The sequence below is a fragment of the Melanostigma gelatinosum genome, assembly GCF_949748355.1.
Source record: "Melanostigma gelatinosum genome assembly, chromosome: 13".
Lineage (NCBI taxonomy): Eukaryota > Metazoa > Chordata > Actinopteri > Perciformes > Zoarcidae > Melanostigma > Melanostigma gelatinosum.
The window spans coordinates 370,136-397,814 of record NC_136646.1 but is presented as its reverse complement, the minus strand read 5'-3'; the positions used below and the strand labels follow the sequence as shown (position 1 = coordinate 397,814).

The window sequence follows — 27,679 nt, the reverse complement described above, 5'->3', positions numbered from 1 at the left end:
ATCTATCCCATCAGAACCATTAATGTGAATAGTAAATAAGTTAACTTCAGATCATCGATTCTAGACTGATCATGGAATTCATAAACAGAAACTGAAATACTGGACCGCATTGTTGCCCACCAACTAAAAACCCACCTTGACTCGAACCAACTGTATGAACCATTCTAATCTGGATTCAGATCTCATCACAGCACAGAAACTGCCCTGATCAAAAACACCAACAACCTCCTCCCCTCTGATGACCACTCCCTCAACATCCTGATACTACTCAACCTCAGTGCAGCCTTTGACACCATCAACCACTCCATCCTTCTTTCTTGGCTCGAGTCCTCCCTCCACATTACTGGCACAGCCCTCTCCTGGTTCAGATCATACCTCTCCGACCGTGGACAGTTCATTAGTATCAGTCTCTCAAGGTGTCCCCCAGGGTTCAGTGCTCGGCCCCCTCCTCTTCATCCTCAACCTGCTCCCCCTTGGCGACATCATACGCCACCATGGTTTCCATTTCCACTGCTACGCTGACGACACTACATATCCACCAAATCCATCACCAACTGCCTCACAGATATAAAAACCTGGATGCAAGCCAACTTCCTCAAACTCAACAGTGTCACGGGTGTGGTGGAGGACTCAAATGCAGACATGAAGAGAAGAAGAGTGAAACAGGTCTTTAATGAACCAGGAAGACAACAGGAATCTTACATGGAAAACAGCAGAGAAACCAATGACCGAGATGAGAGAGGGTGGAAATCCGGCAGCACGAGGGTGGAAATCTGGCACGACGAAGCAGGGCAGGGCAGTGAGTGGGAGATAAAGTGACAGGAGAGAAGGGGCAGAGCTGTGACAAACAAATCATCATCAATCCTCATCATTGGCCCCAAATCATGAAACAAATCCCACCACAACTTCTCCCTCTGCATTGATGGCACCACTGTTCCTGCTTCCACACGTCCGTAACCTTGGAATCATTTTCGATCAAACCCTCTCCTTTGAACGCCACGTCAATCATATTGCAAAAACACCTTTTTCCATCTCAAAAACATTGCCCGTCTCCGCCCCTACCTCTCCTTCACAGCCGCTGAAACACTCATCCATGCCTTCATCACTTCTCAACTGGACTACTGCAGCATCCCACTCCTTCAAAACCTCCACTGGCTTCCCATACAGCAAAGAATCCAGTTCAAGATTCTCTTCATCATGGTTTACATCTTACCTCGCTGACAGAACTTTTAATGTCTCTGTGGGTGATTTTGTGTCTGTTACCTCTCCATTGTCTTGTGGCATACCGCAGGGCTCGGTTCTGGGGCCTCTGTTATTTTCCCTTTACTTGTTACCTTTGGGACTTGTGCTGTCCTCACTAAAAGTTGTTTTTGTAAAACGTAGTTTTCAGCTATACAGCCAGCTTGACAATATATTTCCCAGCACCGTATCCTCCAAGGAACAGACAGGTTGTTGTATTTGGCAAGGTTTAATGGTGGAAAATATAATATTTTTGTAAAACTGAAAAAGAGCTCAAACAATACAAAACATAAGTGCCTTTGTAAGTACTTAATAATAGCTAGTACATCAGTATAAATGCTACGAACACAAACCAAAGAAATATGAATATAAACATGTTAATATAACTGTAAATAGTAACACACTTACAGATGAAGCCGATTTTGTGGACTTCTAGGCACAGGATTATGTGGATTGAACACTGAGATGCTCAGTCAATGAGTCCATGGGCACACGGCTCTTCTTGAACATCACTTCCTGTTACTCTGATTATTTACACTTCGCTCACTTCCTGTTGAGTTCAGCTATTCACAATCGCCACTAGGTGTTGCTAAAGGACATATAAAATTGGAGATAAAACTTAGCTGAATTTCAGGAGCAGGACCACACCTCCGCCACTGCCCCACTTCCGGCCACACTCCTACAAATACCCACCGACACTAAACCTCGGCTTACCACGCCTTTCGCACCAAACTGAAAACGCCACGCAGAAAGAAAAAAAAAAACCCTTACCTCGCCAACATTGACCTGCTATTCACCAGGCCTTCCGACGACGACAACCAGTTCCCCTCCCCAGACGCCACTCGCACATCCCGGGGAAGCACCCCACCGCTGCAGGCCTTCCAGACGCTGCCGATCGCCTCCGAGAGCGTCCAAGCAGCCCAACGCAGCCAAACCCGCCGACCAGCCACATCCATCGGCCGGAATCCCTCCCTCCGTTCAATCTGCCAATACGGGGACCCAGACCGACAGTCGTCTTCCAGCGAACCAAGTCTCCGTAGCAGAGGGAGATCGGCCACCCCCGAACGCAGGCAATGGACACGGAAGTCCCCTCCCCGCCCGCGCCCCGGCGCCCGCGCCCCGGCCAGATTCCCCATCGGAAACCGCCCAGGATCTCAGACTGGACCGTAGTGTGCCTGCTAAGAGCACTGCAGGAGAAGGGGATTCCACACAATCGCCGCAACAAGAAAGCGAAACTGTTTAAACTCCTCACAGCCTCCCTAACGCCTCGCCAAGCAACGATCTCTTCCCCAGCCAAAACACACTGCCGCAACGTCCGTGACGCAACCACGCACCACCTAGCCCCGCCCCGCCACCCACAAAGTTCCAGGTTGCCAGGTTTGCAGCGCACCACCCCTCATCCCCCTCCACCATCCCAAGCAAACCCAACTTTTCATAGCAGCACCGGAATGCCAACTCTCTTTTCCTCCCAACTTCCGCAGCATCCTACTACACTTTCCGGCTTGGATCCATCAGCCCGTACTTTCACTATACCCTTCCACCACACTTCCTCTGCCCTCTACCCTGGCACCGGGTTGCCAGGTTCCCTCTCCTCCATCCCCCTCCCCTATCCCGCTTTTCCTGCTATGCATGCTCTTCCCACTATGCAGATTCCTGGCACCGGGTTGCCAGGTTCCCTCTCCTCTGTCCCCCTCCCCTAGCCCGCTTTTCCTACTACACATGCTCTTCCCACTATGCAGATTCCTGACACCATCTGCTATATGGCCCCGCTGCCGGCACAGGGACGTTAGCCCCCCTCCTCCCTTTCCCCCAGTACCAATAACACACCCAGCAGTTCTCCTTGGCATCAGCGATCCCTCCCGCCTTCATACCAGCCCAAAAACCTTCTCCCGCCGCCGCGAACCTCCGCCAACAAATCATCACCGGTAAATACATCGACCTGGCACAACTCATTCTCCCTCCCCTCCACCAACACGCCGCACCCAGGGTGATCGACAGCCACGACAGCCTCATCATCATATGCTCCCCAGTACCGGCACGCTCCAAAGACCTAACCCCACTCGAGTTTGCATACGCCTTCTCCCTGTACAGAGACATTCTCTGCACCCCCTTTCCAGCCAGGAGGGCAGAGCTAGACAACTACTTGACCACAATCCTCGACCTGGCCCTCCGCTTCGGAGGGTCAAGGTTCTACCAATACCACATCCACTTCGCTTCAGAGGCCACAGCCCGGCTCTTCCAGCTCAACCAGGCCACCTACTAGGGCACCCTCGACCAGGAGCTTTACTGCCGCATCTTCGCCGCCCGTCCAGCCCTCCCCTGCAAAGCATGCGGTGCTCCTGCCCACCCCGCCACCACGTGCACCATCCCCATCCAACCACAACCCCAAAGCCAACCTTCACCCATCACTCACCCGCCAACCACGACCTCCCCCAATAACCCAACTCCCATATTCGCACCGCCCAAGGGCAGCATGCCCCTGCCCCAGGGCACCGACAGGAAAGGCTGACCAGTAATGCTCCAAGGGGACAGAACCATCTGTAACAACTTCAACGAGTCCGGATGCAACATGTCCCACTGCAGATATCTCCATACCTGCTCCTTCTGCGGCGGCGGCCATTCCTGCCCAGCGTGCCCCCATAACCCGACAAAATTATGACTACTCGCGTCCGTATCAACCCCCATAAACATCCGAGCGTTAAAACAAGCGCTTGCAAACCATCCAGATCCACCCTTCGTCAGCTTCCTCATCTTGGGCCTCCTAGAAGGCTTCCATCCGGGGACCATCTCCTCTCCTTCAGTCCCCTTCCAGTGCAAAAACTTACAGTCCGCCCTAAGGGAACCCGACACCGTCAACTCCTTACTAGCCACAGAGGTAAAAGAGGGATTCATGGCCGGCCCCCCCCCCCCCTCAGTGGGGGGGGGGGGGGGTGGTCTCCTGTAGTTGGTGAGTACTTCCAGGCCTCTCCAAACTGATGAGGGGTCGTTGGCCGAAAACCTGTTCTTCAGCTTTTCAGTGTCGCTCCTCTGAGGGTATAAAAGGATCTGGACCACGTTCCCGCAATTTCTCTTTTTTCCTCCACCGACATCCGCATTTGTGGGAAGTGCAAGCATTATCAAATTGTTCTAATATGGTGGGAGATATTTAACACATTTAGATATCAAATACTCGTTTTTGAAAGAAGCTCAATTCGTCCACCTGCCCCGTGTATATTCAACAGGGAACGTTAACCGCGCTTGTAGCAAGCTATCTAACCGTGTCATGAGAATACTATGCATAGTATTCAATGAATGCTTGTTTTAATTACACTAAGGTTATGATGCAAGTGCACTGGTCTGAGTTGCGAACAGAGGAAGTGACGAGTTGCTGACGCTGTGCTACTGTTTTCCCTCCAATTTGCCTGTCACCTGATCCAGCTCACTTGTGCGTAGTGTCTGTTTCACCCTCTTTTTTCTAGTTTTAATTGATCTACTAATAGTACGATGTCAGCCAACACGTACTAGAAGTTTTTTAGAACTTCTTTATAACTAGAACTGTTTTTGCATTGATCGGCTATGGCTTCACTCACCCCTCCATCCGACTGTGTCAGCTGCGCCCGCCTGGTGGATAAAATCACAGAGTTGGAGGGAAGAATATCCACGCTCTACAGGATCCAGTATGCAGAGAGCCTCATGGACACCATCATTTTCGGTCCATCACAGACTGACACAGCCAGCGACCGCGTGCATGAGTCCATCGCTTCCAGTCCTGCTGCCGCGGCCCCTCCTCCGGTCGCAGCTCCTGGGGCCTCCTGGCTACGGCTCGGAGCTAAGCCCAAAGCCCTGGTCAGCTCTACTCCATCACATCACGAGCCCTGGTCCCTGGTCTGTGCTCGCGGCAGCCGGAGAGGGAGACGCACATCTCCTACACCCCATGGCTTCGATGTCCAGCTGAAGAATGGATTTGACGCCCTTGCCCTGCACGAGTTCCCTCCTCTGACTACGGACTCCCAGCTTCCTACATCATCCCAGCTGCCGCCTCGGGGGACCCACAGCCCCGGGTCCACCGACATCCCTACGCCAGTCATTCCTGAGCCCTCCTCTCGCCCCAGGACAAGCCGCTCCATACCGTGCTTTACACCAGCACCGCAGCGAGCTTCGGTCGCCCGTTCTCTCAGTCCTTGCTTGTCTTCTCCGCCACCACTGGTTGAATCCTCGCCTCCATCCACGCGTATTGCACGCGCAGTGTTGCCGCCTCGTCCCCTCTTCGCCCCGACGACGCTGATAGTCGGGGACTCAATAATCAGGAACACCCGTTTCTTCAACGCGGAGACACACTGTTTCCCCGGAGCAACGGCTCCAGACATCCTGCTGACACTGCCTGGCCTGATGCGCGCCCTCCCGTCTTCCATTCGGCGAATTATCGTTCATGTGGGAATCAACGATACAGCCCTCCACCAGTCCGAGTTGACCAAGATGGATTTTACAAATCTTTTAAGCTTTTTAAACAGCTGTGGACTGTCTGTTTTTATCAGTGGTCCAAGTCCAACACTCGGCCGTGGATCACAGCGGTTCAGCAGAGTCCTCAGCCTCCACACCTGGCTCCAGGCTGCCTGCAGGACCAACAACATGAGCTTCATTGACAATTTTAATCTGTTTTGGGGCCGCTCTTCCGCTTTTAAGAAGGATGGTATTCATTTTAACAAGCTGGGTAGCCGCCTGCTCGCGGCTAATTTACAGCATGCTGTTCACTCCCATTCACATGATTGACTGTTTACACCTGGATCCCCTGTCCGCTGTCACTCTTCCTCTACGATCATTCATCAGCCGCATTCATCCCCTACAAGCAACACCAGCTCCCCCTGGCGGCATGGAGGATCTCCAGCCTCTAACGTAACTTCCACTCCACGACCCATGAGCATTCCCGTGAGAATCACAGACTCGCGCTCGCGTTATGGTCGGTTTCGAGGTGCTGCACGAGTGATCCGTCATGTTGCACATACCCCCAAAGCTTCCTGTGCTGATGACGACACAGTGTCTTCCCCCATCAAAATGTGTCTGATTAATGCACGCTCTATAACAAACAAGGCTCACATTTTAAATGACTTGTTCACAAGTCATAATTTGGCTTTTTTATTTCTGACCGAGACCTGGCAACGGAATATGGAATGCATCCATTTCAATGAACTCTGCCCTGTGGACTGTTCTTATGTTGGGACACCGCGTCTGACAGGCCGCGGTGGAGGTCTCGCCGTGGTCTGGAAGAATCAGTTTTCCTGCCACTTGGGGAGCACAGAATCCTATGCTACTTTTGAACTACAGCTGACTAAAGTGGGCCGGCAAAAGCCGTTTTACTGTTTTTTAATTTACCGACCTCCAGGTCCTGCAGGTCAGTTTTTATCAGAATTCACAGACTTTTTGACCTCTATTATCAAGCTAGACAAAGTGCTTCTGGTTGGTGATTTTAATCTGCATGTCAATGATACCACAGACTGTATAGCTACTGAGTTTCTCAATATTACTGAATCTTTTAATTTCACGCAACATGTTTCTGGCGCCACTCACAGGGGTGGTCACACCTTGGACCTTGTGTTTTCTCTGGGTCTTGATATTGATAATACCCGTTGTGAGGACCTATTGATCAGTGACCATAAATGTATTTTCTTTGATATTTCTGTCAATGCTGACCCCTTGTGTCTGAAACAAACATTCCACTCACGCATTATTACTCAGAGTACAGCTGATCAGTTCTCTATGCACTTCTGCTGTGACTTTTACACAAATCTCAATGATGTTGAACACTTGATACAGTCATTTAATGAACATTGCACCACTTTGCTGGATAAAGTGGCACCTCTTCAGGAAAGGACCAGGGCTGCCTATAACACTACTCCGTGGATGACAGAAGCTGTGTGCAGCGTGAGACAGAAGTGTCGCAGGGCAGAGCGGCTCTGGAAAGCTACTGGGCTAGAAGTGCATCGTTTATATCTCAAAGACCTAAGAGTTTATTTTAATACCACAGTAAAGGAAGCTAGAACTGCTTATTTTGCCAACCTAATCTCTTCTTCAAAGAAAAATCCCAAGATTCTGTTTGACACAATTAGAGGAATTGTTTCACCACCTGTCTCCACTGTACCATGCTATTCTGTTGACGATTGCAACAAATTCCGGATCTATTTTAATGATAAGGTAACAGGTATTAGGTCTGGCATTCAGCCTGGGATCTGTTCGGCTACTTGTAGCTCCTCGCAATCTCCTGCTGTTATGGGCTCTTTCCAGCCTATCAGCCTTCAAGACCTGATGGACTTAATTAACAAAACAAAGCCATCAACTTGCCCTCTGGATATAATTCCATCCTCTCTATTTAAGAACGTTCTGCTAACTATTGGCCCTGCAGTAACATCTATTGTCAATTCCTCATTGTCTACAGGAATTGTCCCTTCCTATTTCAAACATGCCACTATCCAGCCCATATTAAAGAAACCTAACTTAGATCCAGCTTTGCCCATGAACTACAGGCCCATATCAAAACTGCCTTTCCTGTCCAAAATGTTAGAGAAAGTGGTGGCCAAACAACTTACTGCTGCACTGGAGAGGCACAACATGTACGACAAGTTCCAGTCTGGGTTTCGTAAGCAACACTCTACTGAAACTGCTCTCCTGAGGGTTTCAAATGACATTCTCATGTGTGCTGATGCAGGTGACTGCTCTGTGTTAGTTCTTCTGGATCTCAGTTCTGCATTTGACACTGTAGACCATGACATCCTGATTAAGAGGCTACGTGATTGGGTGGGCATAACTGGCATAGCGTTAGACTGGTTTACATCTTACCTCAGTGACAGAAGTTTCAATGTCTCTGTGGGTGATTTTGTGTCTGTTACCTCTCCATTTTCTTGTGGTGTACCGCAGGGCTCGGTCTGGGGCCTCTGTTATTTTCCCTTTATCTGTTACCTTTGGGACCGATCATAAAAAGCTATAATGTGTCCTATCACTTATATGCAGACGACATCCAACTTCATCTGTCATTCAAACCCAGCGAGGCATTCACATTAACTCGGCTCCTGGACTGTGTCAATGCCATCAGAGACTGGACGGCAGAAAACTGCCTGCAACTCAACGACTCTAAGACGGAGGTCCTAGTTATTGCTCCAGAGGAGTTTGTCCCCATGATCAGGCAGATTATTAGTCCTCTATCCTCTGCTTCCCATTGCAACCTGCGCAATCTTGGGATTTTCTTTGATCGCTCCATGTCATTTGACCATCATGTTAAGCAGCTGGCCAGGTCATGTTTCTTCCATCTAAGAAATATCAGTAAACTGAGATCTGTATTATCAACGCCTGAATTAGAAATGATCATACACACATTTATCTCCTCTCGCATTGACTACTGCAACTCACTTTTCACATCACTCAGTGTATCTGCTCTTAACCGTCTGCAGGTCATCCAAAATGCTGCCGCCAGATTACTCACCAGGACAAACCGACGGTCTCACATCACCCCCGTACTCCGATCTCTCCACTGGCTTCCTGTAGCATCTCGGATACACTTCAAAATTCTCACCATCATTTACAGAGCACTTCACGGTCAGGCTCCGACTTATGTAGCTGATCTACTTCGCCCCTATTCACCCGCCCGCACTCTCAGGTCAAATGCTCTAGGTCTTCTGTCAGTCCCACGCACACGATTTAAGAGCCGTGGTGACCGAGCCTTTGAGGCAGTGGCCCCGAGGCTCTGGAATGCTCTGCCTGCCACTCTGCGCCTCGCAGATACTGTGGATACTTTTAAAAGCCAGCTAAAAACCCACCTGTTTAGGCTGGCGTTTGTGTCAAAGTAAACCCATGTCCTAGACCTGCTCTTAAAATATGTTTTACATTTTTATTTTATTTTTATTTTATTCTTTAACATTTTTTTTTTTTATTCACTCTGTGTAGATAATTTATGGACCCTAGGGTCACATTGTGTTTTTTATGCTTTTAAATGTCTGCTCTGTTAAGCACTTTGTGATAGTACTGTCTGTGAAAAGCGCTATATAAATAAAATTCATTCATTCATTCATTCATTCATTCATTCATTCATGTCATTTCGAGTTGAAACCAGCTAGTACAGTGGTTTCCAAATAAACTACAGGGTTAACTTTTTATTTAGCGGCTCGATTCATCCAGGGATCGGCAACGGCTCGGGAGCTGCAACATGCGGCTCTGCAGCCCCTCTGTTGCGGCTCTCGAGTCGACATCCAAACGAATACGTTATTGTTTTAAACGTTTTCTAAATAAGTGGTCCCCAACCGGGCCGCGGACCGCTACCGGGCCGTGGATCATTTGGTACCGGGCCGCACAGAAAGAATAAATATTATATAATTTCTGTTTTATTGATTATCAGAGTCTTAAAGAAGTTTTATTTTGAAAATTGACCGGATTCTCTCGCAATTTCATCCGCCCGACACATGTCTCGCTCACGTGATAGGTTACCTCTTCCAAGAAAAATAAAGCTTCATTTAACAGATAATATCAGGAGTCTGATTAAATACCAGGAGTAACTCTGATGCGCCAAACCCGCTCAAAACAAACATACACATACAGTGGGCATGAGGGTGGGTGCCGGTGTAAACAGGAAGTAGATTAGTTGCTCAAAGCCGCTAACGTGACTTCAGACGGCCGCTCCGTAGGTCTGATTACGCCGCTGGACACGCTGCTTGCTCCAATAGAGTGGTCTCACCGACGTCACGATCTCCTTAGTTACGAGGTCTGTCCGCCATGTTGGAGTACATACAGATCCTACATGGCGGCGAGTAAACAAGGAAGTGCGGTGAAAATACCATACTTTGAATCACTGGATAGTGCATCAAAGGTTCGCTACCTGGCCAAATTGAAGGTTATTGGTAACTTGGATCCCTATACGATGAGTGCAGATCGTTTCAGTGCCGATCCTACTTATCTTCCATCGGTAAACTACGCCAACATCTACACGTATCTCGTGAACAACCCCAGTCCTTACACAAGTAGAATATGGGATGTGTGGTTCTATAAAATGGTATAGAATTTGCAGGGTTGAGAAGTCCGGCAGTCCAGTATAATATCTCACTTTTTCATCATTATTTTCGAACAATTCTGAATCAAACATGGATCGTTCATCGGAAAGTTCCTTTTTCAAATTCAGATTTTCCGAGAGTAGGCACTGCATCTCAGCTTGCATTGCTGCAATCGTGGCCCCACCGAGGTCTGTCTGGTTGGCTTGGTTATTCTTATCCTCGTCCTCATCCTCTGATGCTGGTGGGCTGTCATATGCATGATCTGACGTTAAACTCATATCAAGCAATGCTGAGGCTGAATCTATGTGTTTCGCCTGTTGTACACGCTCGACACGTCTCTGGTACCGTCTGCTGTCACGGGCCAATGAAGCTTCGGTAACCTTCTCATGTCCAAGTTTTAGAGACGGAGACCAGTCTGGATTATCGGCATCTTGGAGAGTAGAGGGTTTACCTGAAACAGTTTGTAATAAACATTGAAATACAAGTTTACCGAAGTAGTCTTATCGGATTCATTTATATTTCCTTCATTAAATACTGTTCACAAACTAATTTGTAAATAAAATCACTGACCACTTATACAGTGATCCGCACATACTCTAGTGTACGCCAAATTCCATTCCTTTATATCTCGAGAGATGCGTGACAGCCATTTCTCGCGACGTCGCTTGGATAGCTCCTTCGTGTCATTTCCTTGATGTGTAATGACCGCTGGCAAACGAAAGAATGATTTCTTGTCTATCAGCTCTGCTGCCACAACCAAAGACAGCACAAAAGTTCACCATGATCGATAGGTTATGCGACTCAGCCGTGCATGCCAGTGGCTTTGTGTGTACTCCAACATGGCCGACAGCTAAAACTGTGACGTCACACGAGACCACTCTATAACAGCTGCTTCCTCTGTAATAATGCAGACTTTACAGCTGACAGTAAAGACAACATGGTCAGTAATGCCTGACCTTAAATAAAAATGTTTTAATATACTAAAGATAGCACAGTATTATTGATGCATGCATGCACAGTGTTCCACCTCAATGGCTTGTAAATAAAAAACATGTGTATGTATATATAAAAATGAAGTACCTTTATACAAGAGCTCAGAGACGTATTGTGAATTGTATAAACTGTATAATATCAATGTCGAATGAGAATACTTAATTTAGAAATTTAAATCACAAACTGTTTTTCCAGGGCACATAAATCACAACAAGATTTTTGTTGTTCACCAAACACTTTGTCATTTGTGTCTTTCCAGACTCTACAGTTTTGCAGCCATCTTTATAGAGTTCCCAGTGACTACCTTCAATCACTTAGCTGGTCCTCTTACGGTTTGAATTATTTTTGTACTTTCATCTGTTCACAATGACTGGGCGTTACTCTGACTACATTGAGTCCTCTAATCTGCGTAGAAAGTCAGCATCCACCGTCAATAAGCGTCTGGAAACACTCTGTAACTTTCAAAGCTGCGTTACTGAGGCATTTGATCCCATTGACAGTTCAGAAAAAAATGTTGTTGACAGTGATCGGGAATTTGAAAATATGATTGAGTGTGGAGCAGAGACTGTGACGTTAAAAGTTACATGAAAATGAAATAACTACATCCTTTGACTGCAACAAAAGTGTTAAAAAGTTAAACAAGTGTACCACAACACACACACACAACAGAGTTGGCGGTAATTGGTTTAGGACACAGTAATTGCTGTCTTTTCTGTTGTGCCGCATCTCTAAATAATCAAGGCATATCGGTTTGTGTTGCAATCTATTTTTTAGCAATCCTTCATGAGATCCTGACACAGCTGGAGCAGCAAAAAGTTATACTGCTGCAGCTTCAGAGCCAGAGCCGCGAAGCCGAACTACCAGATGTGTCAGGATTTCCACTGTGTACTCTGGAAGACCTTCGTCAGGTGGAGACGAAGATATCTGTGGATACAGATTTCAAAGAGAAATTGGGAGACTAACATTTTGCATGTTGATATCTTATGAGACAATGAAGTATGTCTTCTTTCATGACTACTACGATTGAGGCTTGCCATTGATCCTTAAATTTATATTTGACCCTTTAGTTTGTGACTTATTTTATTTTAGTATTCCAACATGACTATACTGACCTTTACAAAAACTACATATGTGTGGAGATAAATTATAAGCCAATATTACTCTACTTTTGTCAAGTCTTACCAAATTTATGTGACAGATGTGGAATTTTTGGATGTTATATATATACTGGAGTTCCTCTATGTTAATATTACCAAAAAAATGTTTTTGTCTATGTGCCCTGCGTTATTAGTTAATCTTTTGTAATTTATCATACTTACTTGTTTTTTCGGGTTTGCCTCTTTTTTAATTTTTGTCTTTCAGGTCACCTATTTTAGCCTTGTTGGGGGGTTGACCATTAAAGAGACAGTCTGGAGAGTCCTTGGCAAAATGGTGTCAAACACATTGGCAAAGACAATCAACTGGAGGGGGGTGAATGGAAAAACAGGCTTTGAGTCCCTTGGTTTGAAAGATGTTGTTTCGAGTCAGTATTTATTGGTTTCTTTCATTCTGAATCTTTAACACTTAACAGACACTAGTCTGTCAATACATCAATAAATGACGGTTTTTAAATAAAATTAAGATTATTTCAATGCATTTTAAACACTATTCAGAAGTGCTCCACAGCATTGAGTAGTAGTAATAAGTGCAGTCACCAAGAAATTAATTGCTAGAAATTAATTATTTCTACTTTTCGACTCTCAACATACCAGTTTTCAACATGTCTGAGCTCTAAATAGGGTATTTAGATATCAAACGTTTACAAGGTTCATCACTTTTTATAGTTTACATGTTATTCTATTCATATGGCAGACACAACACGATACACTATGCACTGAATTTATTACATTATACGTTTCTTAAACTCCTTTTGGTCCTTTTAGGGTCTATTTTGATGTAAAGCATACAGTATAGCACTTTGATGTGATTGACTTGACTAGTTTTTAATGAACATGGCCAGTGACCGGTGTATCTCTTCCTTTTAAAGAATCAGTCCGTCGCAATTCTGTTACAGCAAATGCAAGTGATGGAGAAACAGAGCGCTTTATAAAGCGATGGCTCCAGCTGGCATCCGATCGAGATGGAGGGAGAAGAGAGCGGGCCTTGAAGCAAGCGGCCCCTGAACCACAGTCTTAGTAAGTGTGCTTTCAATACTCAACACATTCTCACCCCAATGTGTCAAATACCGCAGTCAGTGCTACTAAGCTTCAAACAATGACTGTACGTTCCCCTCTAGTGTCAGTTTTGGATGTGTCAGGGACGCTCATTACATGCATACGTGTCTTATACAAAAAAAGAAATTCCCACCTCGACAGGAAGGTATGGTTTAGGCAACAAAACCACTTATTTACTGTTGGTTTAGGAAAAGAGAGTCTGAGTTTTGTGACTTATGATAACGACTCACTTGACTAACAATACCTTAGTTACGCATTTTTACAACAGTGATCTCCTTGACAAAAGTCCTGTGTTTGTTTGACCCACTCTCCGGCTTGTGTGGACTATCTCACACTCTACACTACGTCAGTTCTGAGCTTGTATTAAGAATGCAGGTGTGTTTGTGTTGGAAGCCTGGTGCTTCACATACAGTGTGTCGCACAGGCGTTGCTGGTGTCAGACATTTTATTACATTATATACAGACACGATATTTGATGCATAAGGAGTGAGAACGATTTGCAATGTTATTGATAGATTTACCATTTGTGTTTTGTAACTTGTGAGATCTCACAACTCTCTTTCTTGTCTCTGTTTCTACCAGGCTGCAACCTCCGGGTTTGAAGATTGGCATTTGAAGCCAATGCCGGAGTGACAACTTCTCTACCACGGTGTGGTGTTGTTTGGCAGTTGTTTGTGTTTTCATTGTAATTAAATGTTACCCTTTTACAGTGGTGTATAGTAACGAAGTAGAAATACTTCGTTACTGTACTTAAGTAGTTTTTTTGGATATCTGTACTTTACTTTACTACTTATATTTCTGTTGACTTTTACTTTTACTTCACTACATTTTGCAAAGAAAACCGATTTTTACTCCGATACATTTCCCCTGAAACCTTCGTTACTCGTTACAAAATCAAATCTATCTTTAGAAACAAAATGAATCATGAGAGCAGCGTCGGGGACTGTGGTGGAACAGAGACTGCAAGCAAGCAGGTTTGGTGAATCAGTGGTCCTAGCAGCAAGTTAAATCATTGGTTACGTTAATGCGCAATTGCAAACAAGTGCTCTCAAAGCTGCGGTGTTTTGATTCCCAGGATGCTACATGCTATAAGCTAGCGGGCGACTACATGAGTATAATTCCACTCTACGATGACTGATTTCATGATGGAAGCAGAAATGGAAGCACCTGCTACTCCCGCAACAAACTACGGTGGTGATGAAGACCAACACCCGTGGATCTCTAGCGAGTTAGTGAGCTGAGGAAGAGTTGACAGTTGACACCATAGGATTGACGGGAGCCGAGAGAGCGCAGCGTTAGCATTAGCGTTAGCATTAGGGAAATCCTTCGCAGCTGTGCGCAAGCTGTCTGTGACGCTGAACACACCTCTACCTGCCTCAGCGGCCTGTGAAAGGATATTTAGCATCGCAGGACTCGTCTTCAGCCCAAGGAGAGCGAGACTGAATTCTCGCAATTTTGGAAACCAACTTCTTTTGAAGATGAACAGGACATTTTTCAGTTTCAAGTAATGACTGGGTTGTTCCTTTCGGTGCAGCTTTAGAATTGATCATGTTTTGATATTTGAGTCATTTTGTGGATGATCAGATGGAGTTATGATGGTAGCAGTCGCCCAATTGCAGATTCATCTTGAGCAAAACCTTTGTCTATTGTGTTCAATTCAGGCCCATAGGAGTTTACAAGGCAGGTGTCCTTTCTCTAAACACTGACCTGATGCATCAAGTGGATATGTTTTGCTGAACACAATATTATGCATTGGCCCTCTACATCCTCTCGTCGGAATGAGTAGACTTATAAACGCACTGTTACAACTCCTTCATAGTGTCATATTGCTTTTCGGAGAATTATGATGATAAGTTCATAGTAGATGCAAACGTATACTTATGTACAATATATTATGTTGAACATTGTTGCTCCTGAATGGATCACAGCCAACCCAATTATGTTCAACACAGCTCCATGTCCTTGGTCATGGTGCCACAGCACTTAAAAGAATAAAGTTCATAATTCTCAAAATTCTGACCCTTTGCTTTTTTATTAACAGCATTTACTTGTACTTTTACTTTCAATACTGAAGTACATTTAAAATCAGAAAATTACTTTTGATACTTAAGTACAATAAATATCAGATACTTTAAGACTTTTACTCAAGTAGTATTGTAATAGGTGACTCACTTTTACTGGAGTAGTTTTCCAGTAAGGTATCTTTACTTTTATTCAAGTATGGCTTTTGGGTACTTTATACACCACTGCTATTATTGAGTACAGTGATCATGTGAACAGACACAAACTTATCAAAAGCCTCTCCAGCTGTTAAAGTCAACTGACAGCTGATCCAGCTGTGATCATCAGCCACCGTCATCAGAAACAGACGCAACTTCACGTGACGCAACTGAGGAAAGGTCTCATGTATCTTAAAACATATTTCCTCCTTCCTCTCTCCTTGCATGGTTTCCTCCATGCATCCCTGGTGGGAGGGACTAAGACACAAGGAAAGGACGCAAGTGAGGGAAACTGGGACGCAATTAAGAGACTTGAGAAGTACCCTGTGATTATTTTTGACCATATTTTATTGCAAATGTTTCTATTTTAGATGATGTATTTTACTATTGCACCGTGTTTATTGTTATGGTTGTGTAATGGTTTTATGTGAAGCACTTTGAATTATCTTGTTGTTGAAATGTGCTGTACAAATGAACTTGCCTTGCCTTATGCACCAATCACCAAGCCAAATTCCTTGAATGTGTAACGTACTTGACAATAAACCGTTTCTGATTGCAGATTGCGACTAACCGAAATGTCCTGTGTACTCAGTGTGTTGGAGAAACACACACATGGCGCTAGCTAGAGCAGGTGTTTGGTGTGTCCGCTGTGGGCTACAGCAGAGGAATGGCCGCCGGCTTTGTGAAGAGGACCCCACTCCGTATGTAGATGTAAACGGCTCATTCTAAGGTAACGAAAAAGCACATTTAAGGAAACATACTTACCATTTCTGCCAGTGGATCCCTCTAAATGCTGCACACTGCATGTTCATGCAAGAGACACCCGTACGAACAGATTTGTTCTCAAGAGGCTTGTGCGATTGATTTGGGTGATATTTTTCGTTATTTGGACGGGCTTTGTTTTATTGACTGCTGTTGGGATGTAAAGAGAATCTGAACACATTTTATTTATTTTTTTTGCGAAAATACATTTGCCACCCTAGCTGTTAACGATTAATCGTCTGTTGAAATAGTTTGATTCATTTTGTGTTTGTCCAGTCGATTAATTCACCAATAGTCACAGCTCGAGTTGTGACTTAATCCCACATAACCCATCTAGCTGCAGTAAATACTCACTGGTGCTCTAATTATTTATCAATCCACATCTGAAAATAGTTCCCCAAAAAACACACTTTGTAATACAGTAATGGTTGGTAAACAAACTACAGAGTCCAGCTGTTTTAGGACATTTCTGAACCTTTTAAAATAATAACAATGAGACCATACGTGACCCATTCTTAGATGGATCACGAATGCTCTTATTATTTTCATCGTCCGTCGGGACCAATGGTTTTAGGGCTGAGTGCCGGATCCAGGGTTTAGTTGGAAGTTATGGATTTGTGCTTTGTTTCATAAAACTGATCTCTTTAAAAGCTAATGTGGGCCGAGGATTCAATTAGTTTTACAAGACATTAAGACAGAAATCCAGACCATTTGAAACAGGCTCCTGGGTGCCTTTGACAAAACAATTAAAGAAAGACTGTCAATGAGCATGTATTTTTCTATTTTAATTGTATTCAAATAACATTGTTCATGTTGTGCTGGAATTGCTGCTTAATGTTACACCGGGCTTGTTTAAGTAAAAGGAGGTAACATGAAACCAGATGTTTAAAGGTTGACAGAGTCATTTATTCAAGATAAAAGGAGCTCTTTGGTTAAACACAAGTGAATTAGATATAACAGGGACAACAGGGGTAAAAGAGTACCTGTTTTCAAATCAAAGATACCAATGTAACCAAAAGAGACGGTATGAAAAGTTTGGGCTTTCACTTATCTAAAACAAAAACATTTCCCCCAATCAGGACACTGGCTGGAGGAACCTGGACCAGCTTTCGAGTCTTCAAACCCACAATTTACCTGAAAGGCATCACACACGTACACACCACAAGACCGGAGCACAGAGGTCGAAAGGCTGTTACCGGGACAACCGTTACCACATTCCCTGGTGGTCTTAAGGTTAGGTCACCTTCGCGTTCTGGGTTAGATTCTTGGTCAGGGAACATCATTTATTGAATAAAAGAAGCTGTTTGATTAACAGCTTTGAGCAAGACGCTTCACTGTGCTTTCGTACTTTACCACCAGCAATGTCATTGTGCATTAAAAGAGTAACACCTTTATTTAACAATAAGGGGGGAAACAGCAACATGAAAGAAACCATTGACCAGTTTAAATATGCACACCATGCACTGGCCTGGGAGTATAATCCACCCACCACCACGTAAATACAAATCCGCAACCACAAGCAGCCTGCTCGGCAGTGGAGGGAAACAAGCATCAATATTGTCACTTCTGTCAGAATCAGGAGCCAAGTGCTCGGCTTTAATCAATCCTTTACCTTTTGGCGGTGGCACACTTTGTGTAGACTGCTGCTGCTCTTTGCTCTTGAGGCTTAAGCAGTTAGCGATGACGTGTCCCACTTTGTGACTCTTTAGTGGGGAGAGGCTGTGGCCATGACACGTAATGGAATAATAAAATAATTGCCATCTGTAATAATTGCCATTCTTTATCTCCTAAGTTGAGTGAGCATTTTTCAGGTTAAAAGGCATTTAAAAACGGTTGTGGTGAAAAGCTGATTCAAAATTGCCATTTTTTTTCTCCGACATTTTCAGCTCAGGTTCAAACTGCACCATCTTTTCATTAAATACATTTGAGAAGTTGAAAATTTTCCTCGATTTGGGTCACGGCTTGTCATTGAGGGGTGATGGTGGGTCCCGCAGCCAGACCAGTTGAGAAGCACTGCTCTATAATAATCGTTGCCTATGTTTGTTACGGTGCGTATTGAGCCACTGTCCAATAGAAGAGATCAGATCATTGGCGGATGTCGTAGATGTCAGAAAGGTTTAAGGTGTGCCATGTCTCGGCTGTCACAACAGGGTAAATGTGTGCTCTTTCAAAGCCGTTGAAGTCGCTGGACGAACTAACAGAATAAGCACCCATGTTGTCGATGAGAAGCCAGTCCCCCACATGCAGCTCAGGAATCCAGCAGCTGTTGGTTACTTTGTCATAGCTGCAGCAGGTTGGACCCCAGATAACAGACCGGTATCTCTGCTCTCTGCTCTCAACAACCTGTGTACAGTATAAAATGTGAGGCAGGCTCACATGCATATGTATAAATATATATACACAGTATATACACCGTTGGCATTGGACGTAATCATGCGCAATCATCCAATATTGGCTTTCTTATGTGGCGACATTATGTGGTTGATAGTTACCCGGTGAAGATATGGTTGAAGGTTGCAGTGAGCAGCATCATAGACAACACAACTCAGGGAGCCGTACACTCCATCATTGACGTAGTACGTCATTTTTCTGTCAGGGCAGTTGTCATCATCTGAAAAAATGCAAATGATAAAATGGCAAATATGCCATATGTTTATAAAGATGCAACCTGGTATCTGTGGGTCTGCAGAAAGTGATTATCTACAACCCTGCAAGTCATTATGCTCACTCAGAGGAGCAGAGAGCATGGCTGTCTATTGAGGATACATATTTATGTCGTGGTGCATTGCCATGTAGTGCCAACAGACTCCTCTGATAGCTGTCACCTACACTCCTTGTATTTAAAATCAAGACATATTTAAATACAAGCAAAGTTATGTCTTATTACTGGATACGTGTGGCTTCAAAAGACATTACCGATTACTCTTTTGGCAATGACATTCACTGCCAATGTGAAAGCTGATTCCACGTAGTATCGGCCTGGTTCTGCAATAACTTGCACCCCACTGTCAGGTGGGAAGAGTTCATCCAGTGTTCTATTAATGACCTCTGAAAACTATAGGAAAAACACAATGGGTTAACAGCATATTTCACATGTAATACACCTTTTACAAAGTGACCTACAGTTGCCAGTATCACTGGCAGTAAAGGCAACAAAGGTTTCTGCATGTGTTTCTTTGAAGTACGACCGATGTAATTTAAGAGGCTAAGAATAGAGGATGATAGAGATATCACTCATCAATGATGGAAAGGATGCAGGTGTGTATAATATACATCTAATGGGTAAATGGTTGAAAGATCAAGCTTCAGATACTTCAAGCAGTGGTATCCATCATATAATGTAATTTTATGGAGTGTTAGTTAATAATTCCTGAACAAGCTTTTTGTGCATCAGCTTGGAAAGGACTCACACTAAATTATGTTCCCATATTATACAACTAAACTGCATTCTCAATTAAGTATTTTGGGAAATGTATGGTTGCATTTTTAAAAGCAAGGTTGAAACTGAGCAACTGTTAGAATATATATACATCTATATATTGTCAAGAAGAGTTGAGCTCACAGAGAAAGCCGCCTTGGATACATGCATACACATTCAGGGGAAAGACAGGATATAAAAGCACGAAGCATATACTCAGAAATCAATAGTTAAAGTATAATCGAAAGACAAGGTTTATGATCATTATATAACAAATGTTTAATGCATAGAGTGATTTCACAAATGTAAAAACTGATTATAATAATGTTCTGTGTACCGGAGCTGAGATGTGGAAAAAGTGTGTCATAGTGTGTCAGCAGACTGAGTGAGTCAGGAACAGATGTTTTTGGGTGTGGGTCGGAAAAACAGTCAGGAGACATGGAATTCTGTTGCAAGAGATGACTCATAGAAGCAAAACGAAGTCTGGTACTTTCTAGAAACAAACGCACACACATAAGGGAGGGGTGAAGATCATGTGTTCAGAATCGGTGGGGGGAGAACAAATAGCCCAAATCAAGGATAAAAGGAGATGCTTGCAAGCCCCAAACTGGGATTTCTACACGAGCCGTCCAGACGCTCTGAGAAGAAGATACGGACGATTGCAACTGAAGTCTCGGTTCACAGAAAGAAGACCGCTGTTCGTGGACAAAGAGTTGAAAGACGGAGATTTTCCTCTCCCCACTGCTCGACTTTAACAACTGAACAACGGAGGAACGCCGCCGCCCTAGAAAGACTTTGTACAGAGCCTTGTGGACTGTTGGCCAAACTCCGCTGCAAAGAGCAGGAGGAATCCGAGGGTCCGGCCGGACCTTCGCTCCTAACAACTCCAAAATAACCTTTTCATCGCACCTTTGGAAATCCAGCTCCAACCGAGCCGTCTCGGCATCTAAAACCAATGAGTATAACCTAAGAAGAAAATTTGTCACGAATCAAGTGTAGTGACATTTTTATGTGAGCTGTAGCTTAACCCTTGCAAACTAACTAAATATAACCTGCAATAAATATCTAATCTGCATTTAAAGTAAAATCCACTGAACAATCCCTTACGGTTTTAGAAGTAATCCTAGCCGTTAAAACCTAAACCTGGCATTTACCAAGAGCACGGATCCAGAAGAGGGAAGCTGCCATAACCGACGCGACTGGTAGGAACGCCCGGGGTCAGGGTGGCCCCTCGACCGAGTGCACTCAGACCGGAGGAAGCAGGGTAGATGTCGGGAGTAACGGCAGTTAGAAGAGCCAGGCGAGTTCCCTCGCAAGAACACCAGCTCGACAATCTTTTAATAGAGAGCTGAGTCAGTAAGTAGCCCCGTATCGGGCCAGAAGTACCCCAGGATCTAACAATATATACATATGAATGATATTGGAATTGTTTTAATAATTGGTGCTGATAGAAACGTGAAGTGTTGCTCTTTCAAACAACATGTGTATGTGAGTAAAGATTAAGGTTAAATGTGAAAATCTGAGGTTTTCTTTTTTTCACTCTGGATTCTTTCGATCAAGACAAATCTTTTGAATAAAGTTGTTAACAGCGCCACCATATGGCCACAGTGATGGTGCAATATACGTCTTCTAATGGTGCGTTCACACCAAATGCAGGGCGAATTATTCGCTCCATCACTGGAGTGATGTGAATTTGCGATGGCGCGGCGCGAATTTGGGCGAAGTCGCCCCAAACGCGTGAGTTGAAAGTTTTCAACTTCGCCGGAAAAATGGCGTGACGCTGCGGCGCGAGAGCCTATCAGCGTTGAGATGAGGTGCAGGCAAAGCATTCCATAGCCTCGGTGCTACTGCCTCAAAGGCTCGGTCACCACGGGTCTTAAATCGTGTCCGTGGGACAGACAGAAGACCTAAAACGCAGACGGTTAAGAGCAGATGCACTGAGTGATGTGAAAAGTGAGTTGCAGTAGTCAATGCGTGAAGAGATAAATGTTTGTATGATCATCTCTAATTCAGGTGTTGATACTACAGATCTCAGTTTACTGATATTTCTTAGATGGAAGAAACATGACCTGGACAGCTGCTTAACATGAGGGTCAAACGACATGGATCGATCAAAGAAAATCCCTAGATTGCACAGGTTTCAATGGGCAGCAGAGGAGAGTGGACTAATAATCTGCCTGATCATGGGGACAAACTCCTCTGGAGCAATAACTAGGACCTCCGTCTTAGAGTCATTGAGTTGCAAGCAGTTTTCTGCCGTCCAGTCTCTGATGGCATTGACACAGTCCAGGAGCCTAGTTAATGTGAATGCCTCGCTGGGTTTGAATGACAGATGGAGTTGGATGAATACATGGAGCTCCTCCGGACTATGTTATGAACCAAGACATGACGGCGTTTAGTTTCCCGTGATATCTGGGACTTCCACAATACGTACTAAGCAGAAATATAGGTTATTTTTTCCATGGTTGATGGCGGCTTTCAGGGCGATAAGCCACGCCCCCTCTCAGGCTCGTCCAGCGCGAATCATGCGAATGAACACAAATAGTCCCCGGTGAGACCGGCGGCGCGAATGACGCAATTAGGTGTGAACACGGCATAAGAAACAATGTGGTGCTAGCAGCGAGCGAATGAAAGGGCAACGACGTGTTCTGTGGACCTGAGAGTTCCTCCAGGGGCAGCGAGGTGCAAGTCCTCTGAATATTTCCTTATTAAGTTTGCCTCTTTAGTATGCATTTAAAGGTTCCTTGACAGTCTACATCAGGGGTGCCCAATACGTCGATCGCGGAGGTAGTGCGGGTAGATCGCATGCCATTCAAAAAAAATGAGATGTCCGCATGGCATTTGCCACTTGATTTTCTAACACACGGGTCACCACGTATGCGCGGTCAACCGCGCGAGCTACTGCAAAACTCCGGCGAGCTAATTAGTTAGCCTTCCAATTTATTTGTACTAAAGAAGCTAAAGCTGTAGCGCCATGATTTGGGAAACTTCCAAAACCTCACATCAGAACTGGAGACTCAACGGAAGGCGTGTGCGTAACTTGACAGAGCAGATTGACAAGCGTCTGTCAGAGTTTGACAAACGCTTTCGAGACTTTGCTTTACTCGAGCCAGTTGCTACACTTATGTGCTGCACATTTCGGGAAGATATTGAGGTTGATTCACTCGCATCAAAAATGTTAACGCTGTTTCACCTGAACTCGTCTGGAGTGGAGGATGAGATTCTGACACTGCAAGCTGACATTCAGCTGAAGTCCAGGGCTCATGGACAGTTTTCTCACAGAGGAAAAGTCCCCAAACATGAGGACATGTGATACCTTTCTGACTGCATTATTCGGCTCTACTCATTTATGTGAGTCAGCCTTTTCCCACATGAAGAACATTAAGTCCAAACACCGTTCCACCATGACTGATGATCATTTGAAGTCTGCTTGAGGCGGCTACCAGCAGCTACTGTACGGACAATGCAACTCTGGCCAATTCCATTCAGTGCAAGTCATCAGAGTAAGGTAATGACCAAAAATGTACAGAATTGTATTGTGCCATAAGGGTTCATGCAGTTATGCAACATATATTGTAAATATAAAGTATACTCAGTATATATATGTGGCCGAAAAAGTGTGGGCACCCCTGGTCTACATAGCCCTTAAGGTAAAACAGGAAAAAGGTTGTGTAATCCGTGTCATTCTATTTTGTTGTTTATGCTCCTTTTGCTCTTTGTTTTACCAGGACAATGGAGATGCAGAACATCCATTAATGAGCACTCGTATTGTATATCGTATTGTTTTTGAAAAATATTACCTCTTCAAATTTCTGTTGAAAACTCTCAATCGCAGAGAATCCTCCACCGATATCCAAGAGTCTCATCTGGAATCCCAGCAAATTCTGAAAAAGTTTCTAATCAATCAGTCATACAATTCAAAATGTTATACTGTACTTACTGTAGTGCTATTTCTTGTAACACATAATAATAATAAATAATAACTAATTAATATCCAAGTATAATGGTTATCAATAACTTAATTATGGATCATAAACCCATGAATTAGTATAAAAAGTCATGGCACATTTATGGCTTCAGCCATAAAACACAATGAGTTCAAGTAAAATAATTTAAAAAAAATAACTTACATATAATTTAGGACAATACTCAATTTTGGAAACAGGAAAAGCTTCAAGTCTCAATCTCTGGGCTGCTATGGAGTTCTTATCACGGTGTACAGTGACTTATTATTTCATATACACACAAATCAAATGATCAAGCTTTCATGAATCAAATATTTATTGGACTAACGACATAACTAAATTTGTGTTCTATTGCTGTGACGATGACCTACCCCCATGTCAAAGACACGTCGGGCATCTGTGATGGCCTGCTGGAACGGCAAACTTTCAGTGCACCCGCTGCCCACATGAAAGCTGACCCCAATGACCTCCAAGCCAAGCTCTCCAGCACATCCCAGCAGCTTACCAACTGACTCCAGTCTGGCGCCAAACTTTGAACTGAGTCTTACCTTGGATGCAGAGTCATCCACTGCGATGCGGAGTACCAATCTGGAGAAAGTGATTCAAAAGTATTAATCGGTAATTTAACAACAATCAACTAAACAAAGGAGCAGAAAATATCAGTAGTTGTTCACTCACTTGGCTTTGGCGTGACTAAGAGATATTTTTAGGAGTTCTTCCTCACTATCAAAAGTCATCATATCGACTCCATGAGTACCGGCATACTTGATGTGCGACAGTGGTTTGGTTGTGTGTGCGTAAATGATTTTGTCAGGTGTCACCCCGAGGGACAGCATCTGCTGGATCTCGACCTGTGATCGATCAAAGCGCGTTTCAAATGAGCAAACTGCTTCTCCACAACAAAGAAAACACAGAGCTGGATTCTCTTTCAAATGCTTCATCGGTACCTTGCTAGCACAGTCGAAACCTGTGTCCAGAGCACTCATCATCCTCAAAACTGATGCATCGTTGTTGCACTTCACTGCATAGAAAGGCGTGACTCGAGGTAAGTTAGTACGCCACCTGAGGTGCCTTTCAAATATACTATCCAGACTTGCCACATAGAATGGCTCTTCATTGTCCTGAACAAATAGAGCAAAGTCAACATTTAGTTCACATCTCAAGAAAGCTCAACTATCACACGATACATGGAGGCAATTACACAGAGATTCATTGTTAGGAACGCTTAGGTGACATGATGTCTCTGATACTCACCGCTGAACCACGCTCTTTTATTTTACTGTCTAGGAAGTCTCTGATGGTCCTTCCATTGTCTAGAATGTCAATGCCACAGTTCTCAGGGGACAAACCATGCACAAATGATCCCTTCGTAGTTACTGGTGCTGGGATAACTAGCAGGAAAAATAATGAATAAATATTGTTAAGATACGGCTGGATCACAATAGAAAGCAGCTTTGTCTACATTGTGCCACACTAATACAGTAGTCAAAAGCCCAAACTGTAAGCACATATGAATATTAACATCACAGATTACATTAAACATCTTACCATGGCCGATATGCTCCTCCATTTCTTGCAAGTCGGAAAATCTCAAGTTTCAAATGAGAGTTAGTGTGATCGCAGTATTTCTATGAAACATACCTGGAATTAAGTCTGACAGTAAGTACTGACACACATCTGATTTATACTCACAAGAACCTGCTTGGACGGATGCTTGTTCCGTCCCTCCTCACTTTACCCCTCCCACGGTTTCTATGCCAATAAGAAAACATTCTACCTCAAGAAAACATTTCTCTACAATAGTTAATCTCCACTCATTATACTACGACACACAGTTCAGATGTTCAGCAATATGCCAGAGTGGAACAAAAGCTGTTTATTCTGGCTGTTAATCATTTGAGGTGTTATGGGGAGAGCAGTCAGGGAGTGTGTGGAAGTTCAACGATTTTCGTCACATATTCTGACATTCTTTATATCACATGGTGGTGAGTTGGATCAGATGGCAGGGAGAGAGGCTGCTGGACAGACCTGGTAAAACCAAAAGTGTATTCAGGGTGAACTGGGAATGTCCAGCTGAGGCCCCTGTCCATGAGGTCCTCAACTCCCAGGCCTCTTGGTCATATTGTCTTCAGAAGTTTTCTTGGCATTCCTGACTGGTGAGAGGCCTCAGGGTAGACCCAGAACATGCTGGTGAGATTAAATATCTCGTCTGACCTGGGAATGCTTCTAACCCTAACCCTTCTGATTCTGATTATTTTGGCCTTTTTTGATTGAAAACTCTCTTATAGGTCTTATAGTGAGAGGGATTTGTCGACATCTAATCATAATAACAATAACAATACATTTTATTTGTATAGTGCTTTAAAAGGTACTCAAAGATCCTTTACATGGTAAAAACAGAAACAATAGAAGCAATTACAATATAAACAAAATAAATCACATAACAGAAAGGAACAGCACAAAGACATATATAACTAACTTTACAGCTTAAAAGCAGATTTAAATAGGTGACTTTTAAGTGACTGAGGATGTCTGAGGGGGGGAACAAAATCTGTTTATTCTGGCTGTTAATCATTTGAGGTGTTATGGGTAGAGCAGTCAGGGAGTGTGTGGAAGTTCAACGATTTACTGTTACTGGTGCTGGGATAACTAGCAGGAAAAGACAAAAGCATAAAAGTGATTAATAAATGTTGTTAAGATAAGGCTGGATCAGAATAGAAAGCAGCTTTGTCTTTATTTGTAGCTGTTTGTCTCCATATTATAACACGCTAATACAGTAGTCAAAAGCCCAAACTGTAGGCACATATGAATATTATCATCACAGATTAAACATCTTATTTAAATAGGTGACTTTTAAGTGACTGAGGATGTCTGAGGGGGGGAACAAAATCTGTTTATTCTGGCTGTTAATCATTTGAGGTGTTATGGGTAGAGCAGTCAGGGAGTTTGTGGAAGTTCAACGATTTACTGTTACTGGTGCTGGGATAACTAACCAGGCCGTTATGCGCCTCCATATGTTCCACCCTGGAAAAGTTTGTGTTATCGTAGCAATCCTGAGACAGACCTATTAATTTCCCTGTGAGAAATAAGAGTGATGAGAAATCTGTCAAATGCCTTTAAGTATTATGTTGAACAGACACTTGGAATAATTCAGCTGAACAGATAGAGATCCTTCCTCACGGACGGTTCAGAGGTCTAATCAAGTCAAAGGTTTTACAGAGTATATATGCTTCACACAAACTGGAGCACATTAGCTCGTCTGCCCCCAAGCAGGCGTCCTTTTTTCGGATGGCGTTGGGGAGGGTAGGTGCTGCTGTTTTCATGGAAGAGGGTTAGATGTGAGGTCAGGATGACACGAGTCAGACATGAGATACATTTGTTGTTTGGGTTTGGTGAGTTCTGCTTTTGTTCAAGGTAAAGCGATAAAAGTTATATATCAAAGAACAACATGATAAATTGCCACAACAATCTTTAATCGATAAGGTTAAGGCATCAGCTGTTTTTGAGGGTTGTTTGCAACTCCATGAGATTCTGGGAGCCCAACTCACAAGTCCGTAGTCGCGGGTCTTTATTGGCTCAGTAAAGGTGTGTTTTACAGAGCAAATATTAATTAAATCAATGAAGGTGTGACCTCTTACAGGGAGTGACTGAGCTCAATTACACACCAAAAGGTTTCACCTGACAGGTTTGGCAATCAATGTCAAATAGTTGGCAACTGATCACAGTTCCTAACGTTAGACGGCATGGATCACAGTCTTTGATGGGCAAAGCCATCAGGTTTGGAGGCCTCCGTTGGTGCCTTGAGGAACGAATCGACACACAATTAATAGTTTGTAGAATTTGGGCCATGTTCGGCCTGTGT

The 27,679-nt window shown here is 44.1% G+C and overlaps 1 protein-coding gene across 1 annotated transcript in view; it reads right to left on the bottom strand.

The window, feature by feature from the left end:
* Positions 1 to 18,519: 18,519 nt before the first annotated feature.
* LOC306786939 (ornithine decarboxylase-like) overlaps positions 18,520 to 27,679 on the bottom strand; it is a gene marked incomplete at both ends in the record, with an annotated part of 29,191 nt that continues 20,031 nt past the window's right edge. The window contains 6 exons of the mRNA XM_079281891.1: positions 18,520 to 18,777; positions 19,358 to 19,489; positions 23,653 to 23,736; positions 24,189 to 24,405; positions 24,496 to 24,668; positions 24,765 to 24,938. Coding sequence (XP_079138017.1) covers positions 18,520 to 18,777; positions 19,358 to 19,489; positions 23,653 to 23,736; positions 24,189 to 24,405; positions 24,496 to 24,668; positions 24,765 to 24,938 — 1,038 coding nt within the window. The remainder of the gene's footprint in view (positions 18,778 to 19,357; positions 19,490 to 23,652; positions 23,737 to 24,188; positions 24,406 to 24,495; positions 24,669 to 24,764; positions 24,939 to 27,679) is intronic.